Source organism: Scleropages formosus, chromosome 1 (assembly GCF_900964775.1).
Source record: "Scleropages formosus chromosome 1, fSclFor1.1, whole genome shotgun sequence".
Classification (NCBI taxonomy): Eukaryota; Metazoa; Chordata; class Actinopteri; order Osteoglossiformes; family Osteoglossidae; genus Scleropages; species Scleropages formosus.
Genome location: NC_041806.1, coordinates 21,908,666 through 21,936,488, shown reverse-complemented (window position 1 = coordinate 21,936,488; position 27,823 = coordinate 21,908,666). Strand labels below are relative to the sequence as shown.

General features: G+C 41.2%; 1 protein-coding gene across 2 annotated transcripts; it reads left to right on the top strand.

The window, feature by feature from the left end:
- On the top strand, positions 1–27,801 carry tfg (trafficking from ER to golgi regulator). 2 transcript variants are annotated; one of them, XM_018750022.2, is made up of 8 exons: positions 1–118; positions 2,723–2,936; positions 3,293–3,376; positions 11,400–11,546; positions 12,716–12,883; positions 13,286–13,432; positions 26,583–26,654; positions 26,890–27,801. In XM_018750022.2, exons 2-8 carry the CDS (start codon positions 2,753–2,755, stop codon positions 27,282–27,284), a joined length of 1,197 nt encoding a protein of 398 aa, XP_018605538.1. In that variant the 5' UTR covers positions 1–118; positions 2,723–2,752; the 3' UTR covers positions 27,285–27,801. The 2 variants fall into 2 exon arrangements, with proteins under 2 accessions (XP_018605538.1, XP_018605537.1); XM_018750021.2 differs by having other exon boundaries at positions 26,887–27,801.
- The last annotated feature ends 22 nt before the right edge of the window (positions 27,802–27,823 follow it).

Here is a 27,823-nt window from a genome sequence, read left to right as displayed (position 1 = left end):
CGCGGCGCCGCGTGCCACGTCCAGGTCGCGGGTACCAACTTCCTGGTGACACGAGCTGCCGGGGCCGCCTTGTGCTGGAGTATTGAGCGCTTCGGCATCCGTCGGACCGCTGCTACAGGTATGGGGACCTTGACTTGGGCGCGTGATACCGAGTGTGCGATTCGGTCAACAGACTGTGGCTAATATCGACACGTGCACACTGGTAGTAGTAGTGACAGTGTGCGCGTGTCATTCTCGTCTGATTCTGGAATTTGGAAACGAAACGCGTGTTCCTCGTGACGTGTAACTAACTCTCTGTGTATGAAACAAACCTCAGTCTGACGTGGAATTAAATACGTTCTAACCAGAGCAGAGACTTTTTTTTTGTGAGGGTAAGTGACATAAGGATACGTAGTTGCGTTTTTGAAAAGGACACAAGCACAAGCGCTGAATGCGCCCGCCGATCAGCGGTTGAGAGAAAAGGAGAGGGTTCACAATTTAGCAGGAAGTCGATGTTCTGAATGAGACTGGTTTGTTTTCGTGGTTTTCCGAACGGGTTCCTAATTTGGCAAGTGAGAACGGGAAATGCGAAATGGCCTGTTTTTTGAGCTGGATAATCCTTCTGGTTTTACTCACACAAGTATAACGCGCCGAAGTGGCCGCACAGTTGACGTTGAATACATTTGGCCTGTAATTTGGAGCCTTTGATGAAGATTCCCATGCCCTATCTTCCGTTATGGCAGCTCCTTGGGCCAAGCCTGGGGCTTCGTGCTCAACAGCCTGGGTGTGTCTGTGTGAATGCAGGACGGACAGTGCTCAGTCTTTACTCCAGTGTACACCACATTACACCGCTGAGACTCAGGATGAACAGCTAGCATCCAGAGGATGAAGACTTTCTGCACTCGGTGGCGTGCAGAGGTGTCGTGTATTGCACTGTTTGCAGTCATCGTCTGCTTCTGGACTGTACATCTCTCCTTTTTCAGGGGAGGAGCCTGGCAGCTGGTAGTGTAGAGGTTACTAGAGTTGCTGCCTTTGGACCCAAAGGTTGCGGGTTCAAATCCCACCTCCAGTAAGCCTTGAGCAAGGTACTAACCTTAAATAGGTCCTGTAAAATTATCAAGCTGTATAAATGTGTGAATACCTGCAAGTAGTTTAACATTAAGTCGCTTTGGAGAAAAGCATCAGCCAAAGGAATAAACGTGACCTTCAGAGGCCATTCTTGAGCAGTGTCATGGGTCGCATGTCACCTTGAAGTTACTTTTCAATTAAATCCATCGTTTTAGTCCTTTGTGCACCTGTCAGTTCCATGGCGGAAATAGCTGGGTGACTGGCGTGGCAGGATGACAGCTTGGGGCACAGTGACTCATGGCCTTTAGGGTGACGCCTGATGTCAGCAGACTGGTTTTGCAGGTATTTTGACGAGATTATTTTAAAAAATCTGTTCGGGGAATGAGGGTGTACTGTCAAGAGTTCTCACCACAATATCTGAGTGTGAATGGGCTCTTTGTCTTCATTTTATTTACACTGCAACTATCTTGAGATCCAGCAAAAAAGGCTTTGGATGCATTTCTTGTAATTCTAGAAATGTGTATTTTATTAATAATAATAATAATAATAATAATAATAATAATAATAATAATAATAATATTACATAATATTATTATATATAGAGCACCAACCCCAGACATGTAGTATAACATAACACCATAGGTGGGTTAGAACTCTTATTTATACTCTAGGCCATTTGAGTCCTCTACACTGGATAGAATTTAGGATGGCTCTCAGGAGGTTACTTTCTGCAGGTTTAAAAAACTGTCCAGTTGAGCAGATGTAGTACTTTTGCTGCTCTTATTTGAAATAAACGTTTTTAGAAAGACAAAGAAAAACACGTAATCCATTTAGACAAATTAAATGCAGTTTTATAAATTAACGTTTAATACCAAAGGTCTAATAGGTTGGCATTTTCATTTCCCATGAATGAAGGGTCCGCATTAAGCTGATGCTTTCAGCCACCTCACCTGTAACCTCTGAACTTTGGACTGCAAAAAGTGGCAGCCCTTAAATTCCTGACAGCAGCATGTAAGCAGGGGAAGGTTCAGTGTGATATGTGTCAGATATGCCAGAATACAGGTTAGTTGCTTCTTACAGCATGTTAAGACTATGGAAGGGATGTGCTTAGTTGAAAGGGTTTGATTTTGTTCACTTTTTTATTGTTTACTTACCCCACAAAAATAAAGTTTTGTATTTTGAGCACTTCTGTTCTGACAAACAAGTCTAATGTGCTTAATTTGCTTTAGCTTCTCACTGTCTGTCATGTGGAAATGAATCTGGCTGTTTATGAAACTAGGAGTAGACTTAATTTGTGTAAAGTTCTCATCCATGCTGAAGCTGATATTTTTTTTTTGCAAGACTGCATTGCTAAGAGCTCTCAAATGTGATTTTTAAACAAACGGATACCTTTAAACCTTTTCCTGTGCTTTTCTTCTACATGGCTCATGTCAGGACACATTTCTCTGCTATACCTGAACAAACATGGAAGTAAAATACTTAAATTTGTCAAAAATATTAGTATTTTTAATGTTATAGATATTATTAATGAGTCATTAGTACAAGAAATTGGAGCTAAGGCCTGCATACATACTGCTGTCCAGGAGATTTGTTGTTAGGTTAGTATATACATGCTTTTTGTGAGTGTGTTGTGATACTTTGATTGTTGAATCCTTGCTCTTCCAAAAACCACCAGCTGTGCACTCAGCCAAACCAGTGGGTCACCATGAACGGGCAGTTGGACCTCAGTGGGAAGCTTATCATCAAGGCCCAGCTGGGTGACGACATCCGGCGCATCCCCATCCACAATGAGGACATTACCTACGATGAGCTTGTGCTCATGATGCAGCGAGTCTTCCGGGGCAAGCTGCAGAGCTGCGATGAGGTCACCATCAAGTACAAGGATGAAGGTGGGCACACTGCAGTTATGAGGGCCATATGTGTGTGAGCCGCTGCAGTTGTTATTGGTGGTTTGCTCACCACGGTAATCTTTATAGAAGTAGTTGGTTCATAGCATTTGAAAATAACTTTAATGTGAAGCTTTAAAAGTTATAGTAGAGTTTACTTCCATAATTGATGCACCGGCTTGGCGTAATCCAGTTGTTTTCATTTACTGCTTTTCAGCACAGGCCTTTTCTTGGTTGTTTTGAGCACATGAAAGATTGCCTGTAGCACAGTATTTGTACTCTGCAGGCTGAATAATTGAGGTTTTGTATTCACAGCTGTTCCCCTCATTCCCTTTATCTCAATGTCACTTCTTATGCAGATGATGACCTCATCACAATTTTTGACAGCTCTGACCTCTCCTTTGCCATCCAGTGCAGCAGGATACTCAAACTGACACTCTTCGGTAAGGCCCACGCCCCTCGATACTTTCTGATAGGACAGCAGAAAATTTTGAACATACCACCAGGGGGGGCTTATACTCCACATTTTTTTTTTCCTCTACTGAAATTGCATTAATGTTTTCATATTAAAAATAGTGAGAACTCTTGTTTTTAAGTCTGACTCGCAAGAAAATCATTTTCTACAGTTCTCCATCCTTTATCCCAGGCACACTGGTAACTTGTGTCAATGACCTGCAAAGCAGTGTTCTACAAAGAATCGTAAGCCTGAGGTATTCCTTTCGGGAGCCTTGGTTTTGCTCCTAGATGCGTACTAAATAACACAGAGCTCCATTTGACACGGTGGGGGCGGGGCACCTTCTGTTTTCCACTTGTCCGTTAAGAACAAGAATTACAAGCAATGTAACACTGGCACAGGAAATTGGGTATATAGCCTGGTTTATTTTACTTACTGTATGTAAGATTCTAACATAGTTTGTGCCTTTTTCCCCTCTAGGTTTTTACACAGTACATTGATAGTTTTAGCAGTTTGCGTTGGGTGCAGTTTTCTGCATTTATCCGCATTATTCTTAAATAATTTAATTGTAAGGCAAATATGCATTCATCACACACTCATTTTCACTTATTTCTCTTAGTTCCCCCCCCCCCACTGTCCTTGTCTTGCATTGGGGTCAGTTTATGGAGCCACTCCTGGAAATATGGAGTTAAAGGATTCTCTTCAGGAAGGAAGGACTGAAGTGGTGGTGGATTTAGCCCTAGGAAATGAACTGCTGCTACTGATCTATTTTGACCTTGTAGCACTCCTTCAGGCATGAGCCAGAAATCTGCTTCCTGGTACAGTCTGGGAAGTGAAATTCACAGGTTCACATTTTTAGAAGTGGTAATAATTCTGTGTGGTTTTATTTGAGCTGTATGTTACAAGCAGTGTTGTAAAGCATCACTTTTGATCCTGAAGTGAATTCATTAGAAGTGAAGATGTTCAAGATGGGTTTTCTCACAGAACATAAGTGAATCTAACCTCTGTAGGACAGAGAGTGTGCTGCTGCTGTATGCCCTTGTGTAAAGTTTTTAAGGTAATGCATAAGAACATAGTGATAACTACCAGTGCTTTGTGAGTTCAGTGGGAATTTTACAGTCTGAGAATTTTTTCTGAGCTGACAATTGCCACCAAATATGAGCATGTGCATATGATTATGTGCTGTGGAATGTTGTGATTGCATTTGCATTCCATACATTTAGCTAAAGCTGGACCAGAACTGAGGATTGAGAAGCTTGTATGGCCTCTATTATCTAATTATTTTTGTTCACCTCCAGTCTGCTTTGAAGTGGGTGTGCCTCACTCTTCTCCCCTGGTAGCATGATGTCATTTCCTGCGCTGTCAACACTTGACTCTGCTTTCATTTATAGTCCTGCAGATATATATTAGGAAGGTTTTAAAAAGGATAGGAAAGAAAAAGAAATATTTTTTCAGGAGACTATTCCACCGTGGAAGTTTGGCAGGGTCACAGTTTTCCAGAGAAAGTCGGCACGTGCTGCAGTTATGACCTCACGTGGGCCTGCATGTGAGTCTTGTGTGGCTAGAACCAGCTCCACCCCCTCACAAGATTGGACCTCTTGTATGGGGAAGGATATGGATTCTCTGGTCACTTTCTAATTAGTCCTCACCTCTGTGATGATCCTGTACTGACTGTTAAAGTGGCACTGTAGTCTAGGGTCTTTGTTAAACTTTTGGGGCTTGACCTCTATCCTGTGCTGAAACATCTGGAGTGATTGAATGGTTGTGGGTGTTAACAGCCATGCTCATGTCATGCATTTTTGGGCTTCTGTTGCTTTCCTGGACCAATTTTCATGGCTTAATGTCGGCCTCTTTGAATCTGAAAGATTAATGTATTCAAGATGTGAAACCACTTTTGATTGCAAATTGCAGAGAAAAGTTGTTTGGTTTTTTTTTTTTTTTTTTTTTTAAATGCTGGATATCTTCTATATTCAAGACAAAAGTGGAAAACGGATTATGTGGAATGATGTATATTGTATCTAATTTAAAAGTTTAACAGACATACACATTATAGACATCAGTCACCGCTTGTAACTCTGAAACCTCTTACTTTTACACTGGTCTTCTGTCATCATTTTGAGTGCAGAAATGTTCTGTAGGAGTTGCTACAAAAAAGAATGTAAATGAATGAGGCTGCATACATAGTCCATCACAGCCAACCTGGCTGGCATAAGTTGAGTTTTATTGAATAGATGTTTCTGAAAAGTGCTCTATGATGAATGTTGTGTGAAAAACAAATGGTTATGGAGAGAGGAGAAACCACTTTGTAGTGAAAGGCTACAAGGGCACATCTTTGTGGCTCTGGGACAGGAATCTTTCCATTTTGACTTCTGGCTCTATGGCTTCCTCCAGTGGGCTTGTGTCACACGTCCCTGAATAGCTTCAGTGCTTGTCTGGACTGCTTTCCACCAACTCTGCACACTCTTGGGTGGAGTGGCGGCTGCTATGGAACAAATGAGAAGTAGAGGGAGAGATGGCTGCCACGAACTGTGTTGCCTCTATTGGAGCTGGAGGTCTCGGAGCAGTGTGTTTGGATGGCCACCTACCAGGTTTGGTGGTTTGTCACAGCACAGAGTCCTGGGGGTAAGAGGTGATTTTTCTTGGGCTCAGGTTCCCCTTCCAAACCTGAGTGAAAATCCTTATGCAGAGAACCATCTGAGCTTCACCTGTGCCCAGTCTTGCACCATACCACAAACATGGCCACACTTAAATGTTACAGTATTTGGTGTCTTGGTGTTTTGTGTCGTACACAGGGCCACTCCATTTTAGCTGTGGAGTGCCACAGTAAGGAGGGCAAGCAACATTATGGTGAGAGCTCTTTTAAAATCCTGTGGATTGACTGCAGACTTAACATTCGCTATAGAGAGTTAATGGATGTCTTTGCAGTGATTGCTAGTTGTTCCCTTTCCTGCAGGTCCCTAGGCTGTTCTGAAAATTCCATCATGTTCTCTGCTCCTTAAAACACTTAAGAGACTTGGTATGGAAGAAGGGGGGGGGGAACAATATGGAGAACTGTTCTTTCTTAGCAATCAATTCTCCAAATGGAGGTTTGTGTCCTGCCACAAGAGAATCTTAACATGCTCGAGTAATGATTAGAGCCATGACTATTTGCATCTGTTTTCGTGATGTGCTTAACCCTCCCTGCATATGTTTAAATGGGAGGGGGGATTATGGATGGTGTTCTTCATAGTCTACTTCTTGGGTTATTGCTTGCAGGGGAGGCCTCTCAGACGAGGTCCAGTCTCGCAGATGAGCAAGCTGTGTGCCAACATAAAGGGGAGTGGAAGAATTATGTTAATATAACAGAGCAGGTCTGCGTTATTGGAGAGAAGACCATGAATTTTATTGTATTTTAATATTTGAAAATGTAGAATTTTTAGACTGGAATTTTTTTTTTTTTTGGAGATAACGCTGTGTTTTTAAAAATTATACACCTGTTCCTCCCATAATGTGGTTTGTTATAAGGATGTAGAAATATCAGTATTTCATTGGGGGTTGGGGGGACTGGATCTTGGAAGAAAAGTGTCACCTAAAAGTAAAATTCCAGAATAAAAGGTATTTTTGTATATGATGATGCAAATGTTTGTGACAAATTATCTAGCTTTTAATGTTATATTTTTCTTTCATTCAATATCAATAACTGCTTGTTCAGTGCAGGGTCACAGTGGTCCATAGTTACAGGGTATGAGACATTTTAATAACATGTTTTGACGTAAAAATTAGTGCTCAAGGTCACTGCCTCTATCTGGCATTCTGCAGAAAATGTGCATGCTATGCTCTTTGAGGTTGTGTATAGCATTGCTGATGAGTGTTTCATCGTTTCTCTCAGTAGTACCCAAGGTACTAACCCTGGAAAAGAAAGTAGCTCTCCCATGCTGCCTTCTCCTAAGAATAGTTTTCGGCATATAAAAGTTAAAAATGAGTTTGTGTTTTATAATTTTCTTGTTACCAAAAAATATTTATTCATTTATATTGTTTAGCTGATGCTTTTCTTCAAAGCGACTTACATTACTTATTTACCCATTTATACAGCTTGGTAATTTAACCGGAGTAATTTAGGAAGTACTGTGCTTAAGAGTACTACAGCTAGAGGGGTATTTGAATCTCTGACCTTTGCCTGCAAAGGCATCAGCTGTAACCACTCCATTGCTCTATTGAATGACTGCACAATTATGGAGAGAGGAGTTAAGAGATGTGGGCTTGACTGCATTTGTGCGCTGCATCATTGTCAAGATTGTACAAAGGACATGTGTGGAAGTAGAATTATCATGTAATGCTGTTACAGTTAAGACCATTACATGAAAAAGTGCATATTTTCATTAACTGTTATAGCGGGGGGGGGAGGGGCTTGTATGAGGGCTCAGCATATCTCTTTAAGGTGGTGTTGATAACTATACAGCCTGGAATAACAAAGGAAGAAAGAATATTGTATTGCAGAGTGAACCATTCTGCTGTTTTGTTTTTGTGTCCTGTCATGAATCATTTGCATGTAACAGTGATGACCGCAGCTTCTCTCACTTCAGGCCCAACTGCAAGGATGTTGAGTGGGTCCCTGTGGTTTTGGCTTTAGGGCATCGACTGGCCCTGTTTGAGATGTCTGGGTTTCTGCTTTACTTAGAATGTACCTCCTTGTTGCCCTGCCTCAGACCAATTATTTTTATTTCTGTTTTTCTTTCTTTATGTGGTGCTGTGGTTTTAAGTAGAGGTGACCATAAACAAACTTGTAAGATGCTAATGTGCTTGATGCAGTATTTAAGACACGTCTGTTCCAAACCACAAAGGGGTCTGGTCATGAAAACTCCGGAGAGCGAGACCTTGTGCATTGAAACGCCATGGAAGGTGGCCCATTTCCTTGACTTTGACTTCCATCTAAACCCATGGAGGGGTGATGCAATATTTTCTGACTCCAGATGTCAAGCTCCTTGGATGCTGGAATGGGATAAAAATGTAGGCTTGTCCGTCACCATTCTCCTGTTTTGTGTAACATTCTGATAGGAAACCTGATGTTTTGGGTGTGAATTGGCAATCAGTTCAAAGGCAACACTTACCCCAGCACATTTCAGACACACAGTTGATTTTTTGAAATAACAATTTCAATGACAGTGTTTGACAAAACATCTACTGTAATTCCAAAAGCAGAAAGTCAGATGAGGTTTGCTCTTTTTTTGGGAATATTTTAAAATCAGTCTTTTAAAGTGTGTAGCGTTTTGGCTGTGATGATTTTGGTTTTATTATGATTTAGACCTTTCCATGAACGTTTCTTTTTTTATTATTACAGAGAGATTGCTGTGTGTTTTGTTAAATTCTTGGCTCAGACTGTTCCTGTTTTCCTCATCTGTCATCACAGGGCTCAAAGCTGCACTTCCTTGGCAAACAATACGGTTGCATTGAATCACCAAGATAGATGGCTGATTTCTACAGAATAGCTCTTGTCTGTGTGGTTCATGCAGGTCGCGTTAAGTGGAGACTAACGGCGCTGTACTAATTTAGGGGCTGGAGAAAAGTAAGCTTTACAGTCAGGATTTTAGATTAATTCCTCAGCTTCTCCAGTTGACCTCTCTCAGTGGGTGTATTTCACAAGTGTAATAGTTTAGCTGGCTGAGACTTGAACACTTTCCCCATCTGTCTTTTGCAGTTGTTTATTCATATTCAGTGCCCTCCACTAACATTGGCACCCTTAGTAAATATGAGCAAAGAAGGCTGTAAAAAAATTCTTTGTTTAATGTTTTTATCTTTTCAAAAAATTCACAAAAATACTCTGCTCTCATGGATATCAAACAATAGCAAGTGCAACACAGGTTCATCCAACAAAAAAAAGATTTGTGTGCCACAATTATTGGCACCCCTATGAATTCATATAAGAAAAATATATTTGAAGTATATTCCCATAGATATTTTACATTTTTTAGTATACCTGGGTGACAGAGAACAGGAAATCGTTCAACCATGACTTCCTGTTTCACAGGGGTATAAATATTAGGTAACATATAGGCCAGATTCCCTTAGTCATTCATCACAATGGGTAAGACCAAGGAATATATCTGTGATGTACGGCAAAAGGATGTTGAGCTTCAGAAAATGGGAAGTGGCTATAAGAAAATAACAAAAGCATTGAAAATGCCCATGAAAAGTGCCTATTTCCACCATCAGAGCAATAATTAAGAAGTTCAAGTCAACTGGAAATGTTATGAATTAACCTGGAAAAGGATGTGTGTCTATATTGTCTCAACATATTGTGAAGAAGATGGTTCAAGTAGCCAAAAAATCTCCAAGGATCACAGGTGGAGAATTGCAGCAGTTAGTTGCGTCTAGGGGTCAGAAAGTCTCCATACAATCCACCATCACCTACATCACCACAAGTTAAGAAAAAAGCCTCTACTGTCATCCAAAAACAAACTCAAGCATATTCAGTTTGCCAGAGCCTACTGGACCTTCAAATGGGATCAGGTTCTATGGTCAGATGAAACCAAAATGGAGCTTTTTGGCAGTAAACACCAGAGGTGGGTTTGGTGCACACGGGGAGGTAACCATATGGAAAAGTACCTCATGCCCACGGTTAAATATGGTGGTGGCTCTTTAATGTTTTGGGGCTGTTTTTTCTGCCAGAGGACCTGGACCTGTCAGGATGCATGGTATCATGGACCCTATCAAATATCAACAGATATTAAATGAAAACCTGACTGCCTCTGCCAGAAAGCTTAAAATGGGCCGTGGTTGAATCTTCCAGCAGGACAATGATCCAAAGCATACATCAAAATGAACACAAAAGTGGTTTACTGACCACAAAATCAAGGTCCTGCCATGGCCATCCCAGTCCCCTGACCTGAACCCCATAGAAAACCTGTGGGGTGAACCGAAGAGGTGAGTCCACCAGCATCGACCTCGAAATTTGAAGGATCTGGAGAGATTCGATATGAAGGAATGGTCCCAGATCACTTGCCATGTATTCTCCAACCTCATCAGGCATTACAGGAGAAGACTCAGAGCCCTTATCTTGGCAAAGGGAGGTAGCACAAAGTATTAACTAAAAGGGTGCCAATAATTGTGGCACATATATATATTTAACAAAGATTTTTTTTTTTTTTTTTTTCTCTTCCCTGGATAAACCTGTGTTGTGTATCCATAAGAGCAGAGTATTTTTGTGAATTTTGTAACAAAAGATCAAAACATTAAACAGACAATTTTTCACAGCCTTCTTTGCTCATTTACTGAGGGTGCCAATATTAGTGGAGGGCACCATATGTGTGTGTGTGTATATACATATATAATATGTGTATGCATCTCTATATACACACATACTCTGCAATTGACTGGTGTCCTATTCAAGGTGTGCTCACATCATCCTTGCACCCAGTGCTTCCAGGACAGACTCTGGATAACTGTGGCCCTGCTCGTGATACACGATTATTGAAATTGTGTGTGTGCGTATATGTATATGCATACATATACACTTAACAGAGCCTTTTGTTTCTGTGATATTAAGTTACTGTATATGGTGGATTAGCTCCTCAAAGACATTCTTTCACCATTTCTGAAGTGTTTCCTTTCTGAAAGGTTTGGAGATGCATGAGAGCCTCAAGTGAAATAATCATCACAGTTGCTAGTGGTCACAAAGATCCTGTTTTTCACTCCATGCATTTGTTTCTTCTTTATCATGTTGCTCCTTAGTTCACATGAAAGTTTCACCCATCTATGTAGCTACATATTTTTTACAGACGCAATTCAAACTAAGAAACTTTTTCAGGATTACTGAGACAAGGCCCCTCTTTGAATCCGTGACCTTCAAGTTATAAGCAAGTGTTTTTTTTTTTTTTTAAAAAAATCTGCTACGCTGCCTGCTTTTCTGATGAAGTCTTTAATTTTATCAGTACATCAGATTTAACATCTAAAAAACTTACATTGTGGTATGGCCTGTGTCCCCATACTTTGCTTGGTTTTGTGACTTCTGTCAATCACTTTTCTTTTCTCTGTAGTGAATGGACAGCCACGACCACTGGAGTCCAGCCAGGTGAAGCACCTGCGCTGCGAGCTTATCGAGCTGAGGAACAAAGTCAACCGTCTGCTGGACAGTCTAGAGCCACCAGCAGAGCCTAGCCTGGCTACCAGCGCGCCAGACAGCGGTATAGCATTGATGCCATCCCCTCAATTTGAGCCATATGTACAGTGGTATTCCCCACCCCCCCCCCCCCCCCCCCACACACACACACACACACACACACACCCACATCCATGCACAGACCTATATCTGTGTTCATATTGTCATTCATACTCGCATGTCTACTGGTCCACATATAGATACGTATATTTAGATACGTATGATACAAATTCATTTATGCACATTTGTAAACACTTTCAGAAATGCACATGCATAGACAGCCCAGAGACCATCTTTGTAATATCCATACATTGAAACAATTTGAAATCCAATAACTGATCTTAAGTACCAGTTTTTTCAATCTAAATGTTAATTTAGATGATACCTTTATCTAGGGTGGCTTAGAGTTGAGTTTTATGCCAAGACAAAAGGCAGCATTTTTTTTTTTTTTGAGAGAAGAATAGGTGAGTGCTGGGCTGCCTGTGGCTTGCTGCAAAATTGAGGCTTTCTTCACCTGGGGTTTGTCTCATCCAAAGCAAGCCATAATTGTGGGCACACTCAGGTCTGTGTTGGCCTGCACTTTGGGCTGATGAATGTACTGCTTCCTGTATGAACTGGATCGTCACATAAGTGCTGGAGTGGTGTCCTGTTACAATAAATCATGTCTGTAGGTGAGGGTTTTGAGTCTGCAGAGGCCAGGTGGCTGGGAAAGTTGCCAGGTGTACTGCACAGAATACAAAGGGTAGGACCACAATTCTGTGGGCTTTGTGTTCATCTTGGAATATGGGGTGAAAGAGGCCCTGATTAAATTTGAACATCCTTTATTTGGGTATTACGATATGTGTGAGATTTTTCCACATTTCAAGTGAGGATGTGGGGGGGGGGGGATTAGCTTATTCAATTAAGAGCTGAATCACCATTTGCAGAGAAAGTTATTTTAGGATTTGATTGAAATACTCCCAGCTGCTGGTTGGGCAGTACAGTTGGACCTGCATAGCTCCTTCCTTCCAGAGGATGACCACCAATAAGATGGGCAAGATGTTTGTTCAAAAGCCCACTGACTGCGCAGACTTTTCCTTCTAAAGTGTTTGCAAAGGGAGCGTGAAGGAGAATAACATTTTTTTTTCCACTCATGATTTAAAAAAGAAAAAAAATTTTGTTTGCATGTATAAATGTGCATGTGTGCACATGCAGAGGCAGTGGATGGAGGGGAAGGGAAGGCTGTGGCTCCAGACTCCACGCAGAAGCAGGCCGTCCCAGTCAGTGCTGCCAGTATGTCTGCTTTTGACCCATTAAAGAACCAGGATGAGGTCAGCAAGAATGTGATCTCAGCATTCGGCCTCTCCGAGGACCAGGCCTCAGGTATGGTTGCTGTAGACCTGCAGATATTCACGCAAGACAGGATCAGGTTCTGCTTTTGCTATTTGATAAGTGATGTGATAACAATGATCAGAAAAAAATAAATTAAGGCTATGTTGTTCTCTGCTTCAGACCTGACTGACTGCCGAAGGGCACAATTATTATATCTACCTTAGCAATTGACCTTTTCTCAGCATCAGTTGTCAGCACGTTTGTCAGAGAAGTCAAGCAGTGCTACTTTCCTCAACGCCTTCATGATGCCTAAAGTTAAGGTTAGGGCAGGAGCATACCTCGCTACAAAGTGGACAGTTCCCTAACTCCAGTGAAGTCTGATCTTATGTTTTGTCTTTGGGGCCACTGTGGATTCTACTGAATGTAATCTTACCTTCGCATCTCACATTTTAGGTCCCCCTAGTGGTACTGCTGAGGAACGTTCTGGCACCCCTGACAGCATTGCCTCCTCCTCCTCAGCTGCTCATCAGCCTGGGGTGCCCCCCCAGCCACAAGGCCACTACACAGGAGTTCAGCAGGCCCCCCCTGCCACCCTGGATGGTCAGAGCACTCTCTTGTTTTTCAGTCTTGTACAAGAAATTCTTTTTTTAAAATCAAAATCCTCCTCCCCCAAATTGACGGGAAATTTCTGAAATGGTTGATACATCATGATTTGTCATTTAGAAACACACACTGATAGAATTTCATTTCCCTGGTTTTCACTATATTAATGGGTGACTGCTAACAAACACACCTATAACTCAGATTCATCATTCATTTCTTCAGTAGCCACTAGTTCAAAACGTCTTTTTACAACTACATTTTGTGTGATCGGTCTGTGGCCTTGAAGCTGAATCAGTCACCATTTGGTATAGTGATGTCATAGCTTTCATTTTAAAGGCTTCTTGGCAAAGTAAACAATAGTGGTCTCTCACTTTTCTGTCATTACTATTCATCATTACCTCACGTCCTGTTTTCTTCAGCAAAACAAAATTGGTTTTTAGCAGCTTATGTAATGGAAAATGGTTAGGTGACCCTTTTGGTTTAGTGGTGTTTTCTTACCTATGTATGTCTATGTTGTGCTTTTCCTGAGTTTCTCATCCAATTTGAGTTGTCCTCTGTGTGTGTGTGTGTGTGTGTGTGTGTGTGTGTGTGTGTGTGTGTGTGTGTGTGTGTGTGTGTGTGTGTGTGTGTGTGTGTGTGTGTGTTTCTCCCCCCTCCTGAAAAGCCAGCCCTCTGTTGGCGATGAGCATAATGTGACTCGCTGTGCTGTTTGTACACCTGTGTAATGTAAGTCTCTACAGTGGAAATTCTGTGCTGAAGGTGAACTTGGAAAGGAATTTCTCAGAAGTGGTCTCAATCCTTTTAATGAAAAAAATACAGAATTGTGTATGTTGTCGACAAGCATTGCTAATAGTAATTTCTTGTCTTTTCCATTGGTTCTACACACTCCAGTACTTCAGTAAGTTTTCAATGTTTAGACAATATTTTAAAGGATTATTTTCTAATCTTACTTGTGTGCTATTACTTCATCCTTACCATCCTAGGATGATTTGAAAATTGAAAACTCATTAGTAAATGAGCTTGACAGCTGGAAATGTTAAGCCTGAATGAATCTCTGTGAGCCCTGTGGAATTTGGGCATGCGGCATAAAAATTACCTGCGCCACACCGAGAGTCCTGGAAGCCAATGTTCCACTGTACAAGGCTGTAGGTCAGGAGGGAGGCAGTTCAACAAGTTTTAAAGCACTATAAACCACTAACCTTGTGAGTACCCAGGTGGGGAATTAAACAGCCTCGGTCTGGTCAGCAGTTTGTTGTATGAGCCTGCTCATAGCCTCGCTGTAGTAGATCAGATGGAAGGAAGTCTGTAGATGCACGATCTTGTAGTAGACCAGGGCTGAACTGAAGTCTACAGGTAGACGGTATAGGCTTGTAGTAAGCCAGACTGGAAAAAGAATTTGACTATTGGGTAAACACCAAGCTTGATATCTTTTTTTTCCTCTGACCAGTCAAGGAAACGTCAGCATGTCAACAATGGTCCCTACACTATACTAACTATACCCTGTAAATGATATTCCTCTTTTGAGGTTCCTGATGGTTTTCTTGGGATGTGAGATTGTTTCACAGTATTTTACATGGTTTGTGAGCCACATGTATCCTGTGTGGGTATAACAGTCTAGACGGAATCTCGGAGACATCTCTGATGTACAGTAGAATGATTCTTGAGTCCCCCCCCAGCCGGTAGACATCTGATCTGAGTGTATCTCCTGATGAAGTAGTGCTAGACAAGACTCTAAGAGAAGTCTAAATACACATGGCTCTGTAGAAGATTGATTGAAACAAGGAAGGTGTGGTCCTCCATGGACATCAGTAATTTTAGCATCCTACAGTTATTACCACTTCAGCCACATCTTTCCAATAGTATTTGAAACATAATACAGTGAGCCAAAATGTATTTTTGATGAGGTTAATAGTACTGTATCAATCACACTCACTCTAACTTGCGTCTGAAAAATGCTGGCTTGCTCTCCTGAAACATCAGTAGAATGGTTGGCACACACTACCAGAAACTTCAGCAGAGAATGATAAATGCTACACGTTCTCTCCAAAAGCAGGTGGGGGTCTTAATTTGATATGTCCCCAGTGTTGGTAACTCAATCGTACCCTGGGTCTTTTGGTCTCATTATCCTCTGGCTCAACTTGGGCATTTTCATTAAGTATTTACTAGAGGGATCAGTGAATTGGACCTTTTGTTGCACTCCGCTTGGGTTTCTCTTCTAGTCAGGCACTGTTGCTCTTACAGTTCATCACATGGAGATTAAACGCTCTCCAGCAGCAATGACACAGGGAAAAAGATTTGTTCTCCTAAAATACTGTGACAAATGAGGGTATTTAATTTGTTGGCCTTGTGAAGTGCAGTCTCCTGTGAGCCAAGTCTAGCTTTCTAAAGAAAATTTTTTCAAAGCACAATGCTTTACTGTCAGTTTATCTGTTTTAGACACTGTCTTTAATAACAGTCTTTGACTTTAGGCAGAAAAAAACCCACATATTTGCTAAACCGGGAGAGCACAATCATCAGTCTGGACAGGCTTGCAAATTTTTATTTATTTTTTTTTTTTTTTGGTCATTTGGGTTATTTCCTCAAATTGAAATTGTAATGAAACCATAAAATAGAAGTGTGTGACCATTGAGAGCTTGGAAAACATTGACATCTTTGAGCATTGGCAAGAAATCATGATTAAACTCAAGTAATCTCCACTTGCAAAATAATGTTTTTAATGCCACATAGTAACCAAGTAACTTGCTGCTACCCTGTCCGAGATGTAAGTATTGACTGTTTCCCATTTCCACTTTCCACGTTGCTAATGTCACTGTGAGGTCTCAGAGACCAGCCCTTGGCAGTGGAGGCATGCATTGATTTGGCTTCGGGGGGGATTCTTTCTCAGTCTTCACTCCTTGACCCAGACAACATTGTTCTTTGGTCTGTGGGCCTTTTGCCGTGTTGCCATCTGTGTTTTGTCCAATAGATCTACAGCTTTGCGGAGAGCCAGGCTGTCCTGGCACAGGTTTGCTGATTGCATGCATTACGTTGTACCTGTTAACCATACAGAGGGTCAGATTGTTTGTTTAATTACTTAAGTGTTGCAGGAGCTTGATTCCCAGATCCTGTCAAAGCTACTTTCAGCTTACCAGATGCAGGAGAGGCAGTATTACTTTTGCACAAGGTCAGTATTTTTATGTAGTTTCCTATATACCAGCATACAGCAGTCTATAAAGATGCTAAGACAAGTTATAAACAAACAGTTTTTGAGCAAAGAGCATATATAGAGGGTATATACTAGTGTATACAAGGTATATAATATATACTCTCTAGCTTTTGGTTTCGATAACTTGTGACCCATGCAGTTTTATTTGTGTATTGCATCCTGTAGTATTCAGTAACATTGCTCTAGTTACCACAGTAACCCATAGTAAACATTTCATAAGCTTCAATAACCTGCTTTCCCTAATGTGCTAATTGTACTAATAGGAATAGTAAGCTTTGCCTACCTGTCTTAAGTTTCAGCCCCCCAGTCATATGTCTGTAATGATCCTAGAAATTATGGATGTAGTGCACTGGTCAAGTTCAAGTGCTGTGTATTACATTCCAGATGTTTAGATAGTGCTGTCGGAGTTTAGCCCATTGTCCCGTTTGGCCAGAAATTATTTTTTAGCATTGTATTCCGCTCTATGGGATTGTGTTCCAATCCTGATTGTAATGACTTCCATACCTTTTTTTTTTTTTTCTTTCTATTGTTATTTCTTTTGTTGGTAATTGCTGATCATGTGAGGTCAAATGCTCTCAGACATGTTTTGAGCCCATGTCAGGCTTTGATTGCACAGCTGCCTTAGCTTTCTGAGACAAGGCGGGCCTGGAACAAGCTCAAGTTTCATCGCTCCCTTGTTCACCAGTCGTTGGCCTTGAAACTGTAGTGATTCAGATGGATGAGCATCATCTGAAAGAGCCAGCAGAGGGATGTAGACCGAGTCCCCTCTACTCGCTCTGCCAAAACAAAAAGTCTCCCTGACTGACATCTCAGTCAGTTTAAACAGAGATATATGTGCAACACATTAGTCCAAGTACCAAATTCATGCTTCACTGCACTATAAATGGAATGTTTTGTTAAAGCTGATTTAGGTGTACTATATTAAGAAATCCACATAATTTTATAAAGTGTTACAATTACAAGAAAGTGTTTCCCACAGTCCCAGCTGAACTGTTTGTTGTAGTTTTGGTGTCTTAAGGTGTAGGCTGTGTCGCAGGGAATGAACTACATACGCATACAAACGTGTGTCTGTGGGAATGAACTAGTGTTGATGATTTTAGATTCATGGGACTTCTAGAGTCGTTAAGATTTTTCCATTCATTTCAGTTTTGTGGAATTCCCCAGTATTGGCCCACTGATGTCATCTTTCCATTGCTTCGGCTGTTCCTTGGAGGTGTTGTGGTGTTTTCCCTTAGTCTGTCAGCCGTAGTGTGGTCCCCCATCCATGTATGACTGCCCGGTGCCTTAAACCAGATAGCAGTGCACTCATTAGGTCCTGTCAGGCCCAATCGGCACCTTCTTAGCATGAAAATGGACCTGTGGTTTTGCAAAGACTACTTTGCTATGCCAGAGTAATTCTGTGCATCATCCAGTTTAAGAATTGTGTTTCACTATGTGTTGCGGCATCCATGTTACTCAAAGCTTTTTCCACTGCAGCTGCTACAGAAATTCCTAAACAATAAACTGAAAACGGGGGTGCGATGGCGCAGTGGGTTGGACCGGGTCCTGCTCTCCAGTGGGTCTGGGGTTCGAGTCCCGCTTAGGGTGCCTTGAGACGGACTGGCGTCCCGTCCTGGGTGTGTCCCCTCCCCCTTCAGCCTTACGCCCTGTGTTGCCGGGTAGGCTCCGGTTCCCCGCGTCCCCGTATGGGACAAGCGGTTCAGAAAGTGTGTGTGTGTGTGTGTGTGTGTGTGTGTGTGTGTGTGTAAACTGAAAACTAAAAACTGACCAGCTAAGGTGACATTGGCTATAGGGTGTTGCCATATTTCATAATCAAGCATAAAATGCTTTCATAGAAGGAAGCATTTCAGTTAAGAACCCTCCTTATGTAAACTTCTTCAAAATTAACATCAGTGCCATACTCCACAATAAATGAAGATTTAAATTTTCTAGATAGTTGAAATTGTATCATTGATGTCACAGGGTGTGTTGCATTAGAAGTTAAACATTAAAGTAAGGAGACTGTTATGGAAGTGTGAGTGAGTAAACATGTTACTGAGAGGAAAGAAGTGCAGAAAATAGCTGAATTAACTGCTGATACCATGTCTGAAGCAGGAAAAACATGCTCCGTAACTTGGCTTCCACCTGTTTGTTTGGAAGAGTAAAGGGGAAAAGTGATGCCCTTGATGGCTGGAATGCTCCATGAAGATATTGAGATCTACATTGTGTCAGGTCATCCAGCATGAAGGGGATCTGTTTCTGCCCCCCAGTCAAGCTCAGAAAGAAACGGTGAATGGAGACTAAGGCTGCTCCTTTGCAGGCGTTTGTAGGTAGAAGGTATTCAAAATACATCTTGTAAATTTTAGATTGAAGTTTTTTTCCCCTTTTTTTACAACTTTGAAAATCCAAAATTGTGGGTTTCTTTAGCCTTCTTCAGCCAGCTCACATCAGTAAACTGTTTTCTGGGCTGTTGAAAAAAGTTTCTCCATGACAGTTGTTATTCACTAAACCTAAAGTGGATAATCAACATGTAATGAGTCATTAGACAAAGTAATTTGTACCTCAACACTTTACGCTGGCATCATGAGACCATTTGTTTAAAGTGTGTTACAGCCATAGCTACTGGAGAAAAATACATTTGACTCAGATTTGTTTTCAGGTGAGTGACTGGTTAAGAAAAGATTTGGTCTGAGCAGAAGACTTTAGTTTGGTCCTAGTAGTACATGAAAAAAGAATTTAGTCAAAGGGAATGTTTTATGAGATTTGTTTTAGCAGAACTTGTCACGTCTGAGACCACCATGATTTACAAAAAATAAATCTCACAATGTATCTCATAACCGATACTGATTACTGATCACATTAATGTCATCTCATATTAATGTATCTCAGAGCTTTATTTTTGTTTTTTTTCCATCCCTGCTTCTGAACATTGTTTTGTGAATTAAAGGATATGCTTCAATTATACAGAGATGCCTCTTTTTCTTGTCAGAAGAAAAGCCTGAACATTATGAAACCTCTATAATGTTCAGCTGCAGTATGTGAGGAGCACATCCAAGGTCACCTCCTCTCCTCTTCACTCCTAGTGGAGCAAGAGAAGCAACTTGGCTGGAGACAGTCAGGAATGGAAAGAGGAAAATTTAGTGAAGCAGCATGTTGCCTTGGCCTGATGGAGCCATTGGAAAGCTGTTTTCATTTGGAAGCGTGCTCTTTCCAGGTCCTTTTGGTGCATTTTATGATCTTGATTTTATCACCTGCTTTTTAAACATTCTTCTAGAAGTACAATACTGGAGGTGTTGAGGTGGTCTTGATTATTTCTCCCAGGCTGTAAATTGTAATATCACTCAAGTCATTCCCAAGGGAAGTCTGGCTATGATAATTCCTTTTTTCCAGGCTTCAGTGACCATTGTTTGATTCTGTGGCCATGGATACGCCATGTTTACTTCTTATGAAGTAACCATACATCTGCCTTAAACCATACAAAAGCTTCATCATACATTTTGACAATTGCTGTTTTGGCTTGAAGTTACATTGTGGATTCTGCCATGATTTCTAACCATGTGACACTTCCACATGGACTCCATGTACATAAATAACCTTTACATGTCATAATGCTAGTGGTTTCTGAATATTGGTTCTTTTCTTGAGGTTTTTTCCTTTTAATCTCTCCTGTGCTTATTGCAAATCAGGTACAGTGAAGGTGTAAAAGTGACCCGTGCAGATATGTCCTACTCGTACTCTGAACATGAAGTACATGAGTTTAATTACACACTTCCTTCAGATAGACCTGTCACGGGGTCAGCTATTGTGCATGGAGGCGTCTAGGTGTTCAAAATACCTCCAGTTTCTGGTTCAAGGTGTTACCCCTGACTTCAGTTCCAATAAACTTTTTTTGATTGAGAGATTAAGTTTTTTTGTCAGAGGCTTGCCCATCGCTTTTGGCAAGTTGCATAAAAGACACTTTATAGTGCCTGCAGAAAGTATTTGGATACCTCCCCTTTTTCCGCACTCATTTCGAAATGGATTGATTTTTTTTTGGTCATCAGTTGACACACAAGACCTCACATTTACAAAGGGAAATTTAAAAAAAAAAAAAAAACTCAAATCCTTCACTGACAGTACTCGGTATTCAAAGTATTCAGACCCTTCACCAAGCATGATATTTAAAACCAAACCAAGAAGTTTAAGAAACTCTCTGTAGACCTCCAGTATAGAATTGTGTCTGTGCATAGGTTTGGGAAAAAATATTTTAGAAAAATTTGCATTCCATTGAAGGTTACCAGGTACACAGTGGTCTCCATTATTGTCAAATTGGGTATTTGGACAGCAAGGGCATTGAAGTTACAAATTGTCCAGTGGCCACTCTAACAGAGTTCCTGTGTACAGATAGTAGAACCTGCTAGAAAAGCAAATGTCTATAGCACTCTTGATTAGGTCTCTCTTGATTCTGGCACAGTGGCTAGACAGAAGTTTGGAGTTTGCCAAAGGCCACTTAAATGCACTGAGAGCATGAGGAAAAATAGATTGTCTGGTCTGACAAGACAAAAATTGGCTTAAATGTTAAACGCCATGTCTGGCAACAACTAGGTACTGCTCATGACCTGGTTAATATCATCCATACGGTTATGCATGGTGGTGGCAGCCTCATGCTTTTGGGATGCTTCTCAGGGATCAGGAAATGAGTCTGAGGGAAAGATGAACAGAGACAAACACAAAGAGGTCCTTGAAGGAAACCTGCTCCAGAGCGCACACAACCTTGGACAACGGTGAAGATTCACTTTCTTGAGTGACAATGATCCAAAATACACAGTCAAGACAACAGTCTGTAAATGTCCTAAAGACCTGAGCATTGAGTTCAGTCACCCCCATCCAACTTGACAGAGCTTGAGGGGATTTGCAAGGAAGAATGGGCAAAACTGCTGGAAGCTAACCCAAGAAAACTCGCAGCTGTAATTTCTGTTAAAGGTGCTCTTAAGTACTGAAGAAAGGGTCTGACTACTTATGTAAATGCAGATTTTATCTTTTTTTAATATAAATTTGATAAAATTCCTAAAAATGTATTTTCACTTTGCCATTATGGGATATTGTGTGTCAACTGGAAAAAAAAAACAATCAATTCAATCCATTTTGAAAAGTGTGCGACATTAAAGTTTGGAGAACGCGAAGGGGTTGGAACGCTTACTGACGGCTCTATCTCCACACCCAACCCCCCGTGACTTTCTGCTCTGCATCAATGAGAAATTGATAAAAGGGCAAAGCCAGAAATGAGCAGAGTTGCCAACAGCAAGACTGACTGCGAGGGGCGTCTGTGCTCATTCTGCTAGGAGCACTGTTGCCACAAATACCATAATTCAAAAGTAATTTCTGACAGGATGTTTTCATATTGCATTCATTGAACTTGGGCAGTTTTTATCCCTAAAACTACATTGTGGTGTGAGATGAAACTCATGGGCCTTTTTTTATAAACCATGTATGGTTCACCTCAAGCCACTAGAATCATTTAGGGTTTAAATACCAAATCTCTTGTGCTTCACTGGAAACTGAGTCGCAAAAAACAAACAGAAGAAAAGTATCTGTTTTACAGTCGAGGCTGTTGAATAGTTTTAATAATGGTGGTGGTTTCCTGCAGTGTCCACATAGGAAAAGTTTGAGTATGTCTCTACTTGAACAGAACGGGTGAGTTTCCACAGTACAGATACCGAAGTCTGTAGGTCAGGTGCAGTGAAGTCCTGATGGCATAATTTATTTGATGCAGGAACTCTGCTTACTGCTCTGAGAATGATTCTTCTCTTTTTTGACTATGTTGATAATTTATTCCCATCTTGTTCTCAGGAACAGTGATGTGATTGATGGCTCAGTGCCCAGCTAAACAAGATGGAGCATATGAAAGCAAATCCTGAGGACTCCATCAGACTTCTTCAGATATGACTTAGGATTAGGGTTTTTAATTTTTTTCTTTTTTTTTTTAAATTTAAAAAAAAAAAAAAGACACCGTTGTATATTGATGACTACCCTCTACCCTTGCTCCCTTTGGACTTCCTCTGTCCTCCTGTCTGTTCTTTCTTTCCTTTGGTGTTCAGTTTTAAATATTTTTTATGTGTTTCTGAGAGTCTTCAATGTTTCAGAAGTTGCGCTTCATAAGTTGTTCACCTACAAATATTATAACTGTCTCATTTCAACAGCATTCCTTCTGGATATGGTCTATAAGGAGCTATAATTATGACAGTAGTGGTTCAGTAATGCTATCCTTATGTTCCCCTGATGGTAGAAGTAGCGACACATGGAACCGTTTTCTTGTCAGAAAAGATTGTCATTTAGACCTGCTGTTGAGATGGCCCTTTAAGCCTTATGTAACTATTTCAGCTTTTTCTGTCTCTCTGGAAAATGAGGAACACACATTCCATACTGCCGATCACCTTTGGTCTGTGTGTAATATGGTCCTGAGCTGTCATTCAGGATCATCAGAGAAATGGCAGACAGGAACCAGTAACTTTGCCTTGCAGAAGGGTTCTGTCATCCATCTCCTGCCTCTTGATTCAGTTTATGTCCGCTGTTTAAGAGGAGGGGGGGAGAAACCCGATTCCTGGAAATTGAAATTCAGAGAATATGTGCCTCGGTCTTTCAGATATTTTGGCTTTTTTTGTTGCATTCCTTCATTTCTTTGTTTGATGAACTTTCCAGCACTCGGGCTGTAACAATTTTAAAACTCTCTTTGCGCTGGATATGTTTTATGCATTGTATAGAATTTCAGCCACGGTGACCTTAATGTTTTTATTTGGACAATCTGTGTCTAAAGACAATTCTTCAGGTGGCGGCGCTGATCTATCTTCAGCCCTACGTTCCTCAACCCTGTTTACAGTGCCTAGTGTTAAGCAGCTTTCAGTTTCATCACATCTCTCTGTGAATAAATCTATATTTTGCATTTGTTTACCTTCCAGGGTTTCTGACAAGAATGATTTTCCTGAGATTTTACACCTTTATCTCTTACAGCCTACTCTTTATTGCTACTTGATGTCTCCCCCCACTGTGGAGCTAATCAGGGCCTGAAGTTTCTACAGCTTCAATATGTTTTAACCATCGACCCCTTAAAACGTCAGCAGCATGGTCCAAGGTGGCTGCAGGCATGTGCTGTGAATCTGCCCTGATTAAGTGATGTGCTTTGGAAGCCCACTGGTTTCTTTATTTGTTTGAGCTCCAAAGAAAACATCCCGAAAAGCAGCTGGTCAGCAGGCAAGAGCAGTTCAGTTCTCCAGAGTAGCGAATGCGTGCACGCACTCCTCATCACTCTCTTATTCTGAAGAAAAGAGAACATTCTGTCATCATCATCCTTCTCTATCACTGTCACTTTGTAGACTGTAAAAATAAGCCCTAAAAAGGCATTTCATAGATTGCCTGATGGCATCTGTGTGCCTGTCTAGGAGTACAGTCAGTGCTTTTTGTAGACATGGCTGCCCCTAAATGAACGGCAAGTAAATATTCATGGGGTACTGGTGTTGTACTACCACCATTAAGGTGAAAGGCAAGGTATGAGTACATGTTAAAGCATTTTATTGTTTTTGGAATTTAATGTATGAATAAAACTATTGCGCTTATCATACTGAAGAGTGTAAATTTTACCTGAAGAAATAAAGCAACCCCCCTCCCCTCTTTATGTCCTACCTTTTCCCAATTTGGATGCAAATTCTGGGAATTTTTATCTATGGCAGATGGAAAAACAATTTCAAGATTATTTCGGGATTCAGCAAAACTAAGACCAGTGGTCCTGCTCAAATCTATCCTTTTCCACAAGAACTGCCTTACAGGAAATCTCTGGAGATACATAGACATCGTCTTAAATGTTCTTATTGTTTTTATTATTTTTTAATTCCCTATTTGGGGGAAATATCTACTACTTGTATTGTTGTAATGTGATGTTTTCACAGCAGGAGGAGTTGCGTAACTCATTCTTATTTGGCACCAGAAAGGGCAGTAAATGAATTTGCAAAAGTAAGCAAAACATTAAGCTAGAGATGTAGTGGATTTTAGTGAGAGTACACTCTGATATGAAGTCTTTACCTTTGCATTCTCATACTGGGAGAGCTTAATTTTGAAATTTTACAGGGAAAGCATACTTGGACTCTCATTGCTTGACTGCTGTGCATGTTAGAAACATAAATCACATACCCATAAGCATTTATTTTTTACGCGTTCAAAAAAAAAAAAAAAAACCAAAAAACTCATAAAAATTTGCTTTCCAGCTGTTTGGCAGAGATTGTGTTTGCAATAAGCATGAGCCTGGTCTGACCTGTCTGTGATCAAACTGATCCACCATATAATCTATACCGTCGCTCAGCCAGTAATTCCTCAAGGAGGACCTTCAGTAGTCCATACAACTACTGTTGACTGAAAACATGGCAGAGGTGTGTGGAACCATAGGGCTATGGACTAAACTGTGTGTTGTCCAGTTGGGCCACCTAGGAGAAGGTGCAGAGTGGACAGTTCCTTGCAGAAATGCTAAAATGCAATGGATCGTAACAGCTGAAAGCATGGTTATTTTTGCGGCATGGACCATGAAATGATGGACCCTTCTGTAAAATACTCGTTTTATTTTGTGTACCATATTAGTTGCTGCTCTCTTTTTAGTAGCCGAGGCAGAGGATGTAATGCTGTTGGAGGTCAGTGTGGCCAGCTCTTTGCCCAGAAGTATCTGATATTAATCGGCCTCAACACTGTTTTTATACGGTGAACTGATTCTACTCCTCTGTTTTCTGTCCCCTGTCTTCTCTTTGTCTTGATTTGTGTGGACCACAGTTTTTTTTTTTTTTACATTGATTACCTTTGTGCTTTTTTGAAATGGGCGAATTGGTTTTGGTTCAGTCTTTATCTCCACTTTTTGAATATGTCGTTACTGAACTGTTTGTTTTGAGGCTGGTTTTTTTTTTTCCTTTTTTTAAACACCCCTCCTTTTATCTGTGTGTTATGATTGAGTGTCTCAATCTGGCACCACTGATGGAAAGTATTTATTTGGTGACCTGTTTTTTATGGAAAACAAAGGGAAACAGTTTTGGAAAAATCAAAACACTGAGTGCATAATGTGTACACTGCAGGGAATTCTGTGTTCTATTAGGATTCACACCCTTGACAGGCTTTATGTTGGAAATTCTTATCAGACTGCACTACCCTCTCAGCTGGAGTCCCTGTGTGTTTTCCCAGATGACACATTGCTTCTTATCCCTTCTTATCCAGTATGGGGAGTGAGTCCCAGGCATTGCTTCCAACAGGGAAAAGGACTGAGACAGGTTCGAGAGAAGGCTCCATATGGATGACTGACTCTAGGGACGTAGCAGGATGGATGGGGCACATGGATGGAAGCTGACATACTGTCTCCCATCCTGCATGACCTCTACTTGGATGGCCCAACGTGTCTTCAGCCATGTTTATAAGACAGGCAACTTTTTACCCCTTTTGCCCTCGCCTGCTACTGGGGATTGTGTGTCATATCGACCAATTATCATCACAAGCAAGTTTGAATGAGCTGTAATTACTACAACGTGGTTCTTGTACATTTTTAATAGCCTGTGTCTCATGAAGGGCCAAAACCCTTCAGCAATAAAATGTTTTAAGATAAATATTTTAAGTTAAATAGCTTAGTTTAATCAGTTTATTTAGTCTTTCTGAGGCACTCATGATTTATATTAGGAACTGCTGCAGCTGACCTGTTCATGGCTGCTTTCCTGGTTTTCTGAAGCTCTTCTGCAGAGAGGAAGACATATAATGGGCACTGGACTCAGGATCATGGAATTCGGTCCAGCTTGGGAAGCGGTTCTACCTCTGAGCAAGAGACTTCACCTCAAGTGCTATAATCTAGTCCAGCTGTTTAAACCACTTTGAAGAAGCACATTGTTGTTCTGAATTGGTTCATTGGTCCAGAGGTCTCCCCTGGTGTCCCCATCACTCATGTTCTTATTCTGCTGCTTGTCCCTCTAGGTCAGATGTACCAGCAGTACCAAGCTCCAGGTGGATACCCCCCACAGCAGCAGTATGGGGTGCAGTACCCAGGTGAGTGTGTGTCTTGTACTTACCATTACTTTGCTTTACTGTATGAAAGGTTCCTAACAGTATGGCAGCCCACCTTCACGTTCTGAAACGCACAAGGTGCAAAGGTACGGAACTGATGCGCTGATAATGAGAGAAGGAGTTACAGTGAGGTGTCTGCAGTGCCACTGCCAGATACTTAATGGTGTTCAACCTGTTTTTCCTTCTTTTTTCTGTCTTCCTTTCTCTTATACAGCAGGTTACACCCCACAGCAACAGCCGCAGCAGCAGTTTCAGAACTACACCCCTCCAACCACCCAGGCTGCTGCCACAGCACCAGGCTTTGCAGTGCCGCCTCAGCCACAGCAGACCCAACAGCCCCAACCCCAGCCACAGCAGCCCCAGCCTCAAGGCACCCAGCAGTTCCCCCCGGGCACTTTCCCCCCACAAAACTACACTTCCCAGCCCTCCCAGCCCACTAATTACAACATGCCCCCAACCTCCCAGCCAGGCCCTGGCTACCAGCCCCGTCCAGCCTACACTCCACCCCCAGGTAGCACAGTGACCCCCCCCCCAGGTACATCTAACCCTTATGCTCGCAATCGTCAACCATATAGCCAGGGTTATGCCCAACCAGGCCCAGGGTACCGGTAAGAAGAATAAAAAAGGATCCATTTCCAGTGACCAACTCTGTTCCTGACCTTGATACGCATGGGTCAAGAGGCCACACCCAGTAAATTCTTCTGTCTGCCCACAAATACAACTCTACCCTTCTTTTGTCTTTTTTTTTTTAAATAACATTTTGTTAGAAGTGGACTGGTTTTTTTGTGTCTTACTTTCTCATTTCAACAGTTCCATATATGCACATTCAGGAAAACAAATACCCTATTTTAAAGATAAGCAATTTTGTTTTATTACTTTTGCCACATTGGTGTTATATGGACTCAAATCATCTTTCTTTTCAAACACTACATAGATAGGTAATAAAGTTGGAAGTTAGAGTATGTTTAAGGATATTGAATTTTTTAGTTTTTTAGTTTTTAGTTTAGTTATTTTATTTCTCTTTCTAATTTGATCTTTACTAATACTGGAATTCAGTTTCCATACTGAACTTGTAGTTGTATACAAACTTAACATTTTCTTTGAAAGCTAATAAAGGAATTAAGACCCAGCATGAAGTATTTCATCCTTCA

Coding starts and splice junctions, on each gene's coding strand:
- tfg (XM_018750021.2), top strand. CDS start 2,753: ATGAACGGGCAGTTGGACCTCAGTGGGAAGCTTATCATCAAGGCCCAG. Junction 12,884..13,285: donor CTCCGAGGACCAGGCCTCAG/GTATGGTTGCTG, acceptor CTCACATTTTAG/GTCCCCCTAGTGGTACTGCT. Junction 26,655..26,886: donor GTATGGGGTGCAGTACCCAG/GTGAGTGTGTGT, acceptor TCTCTTATACAG/CAGGTTACACCCCACAGCAA.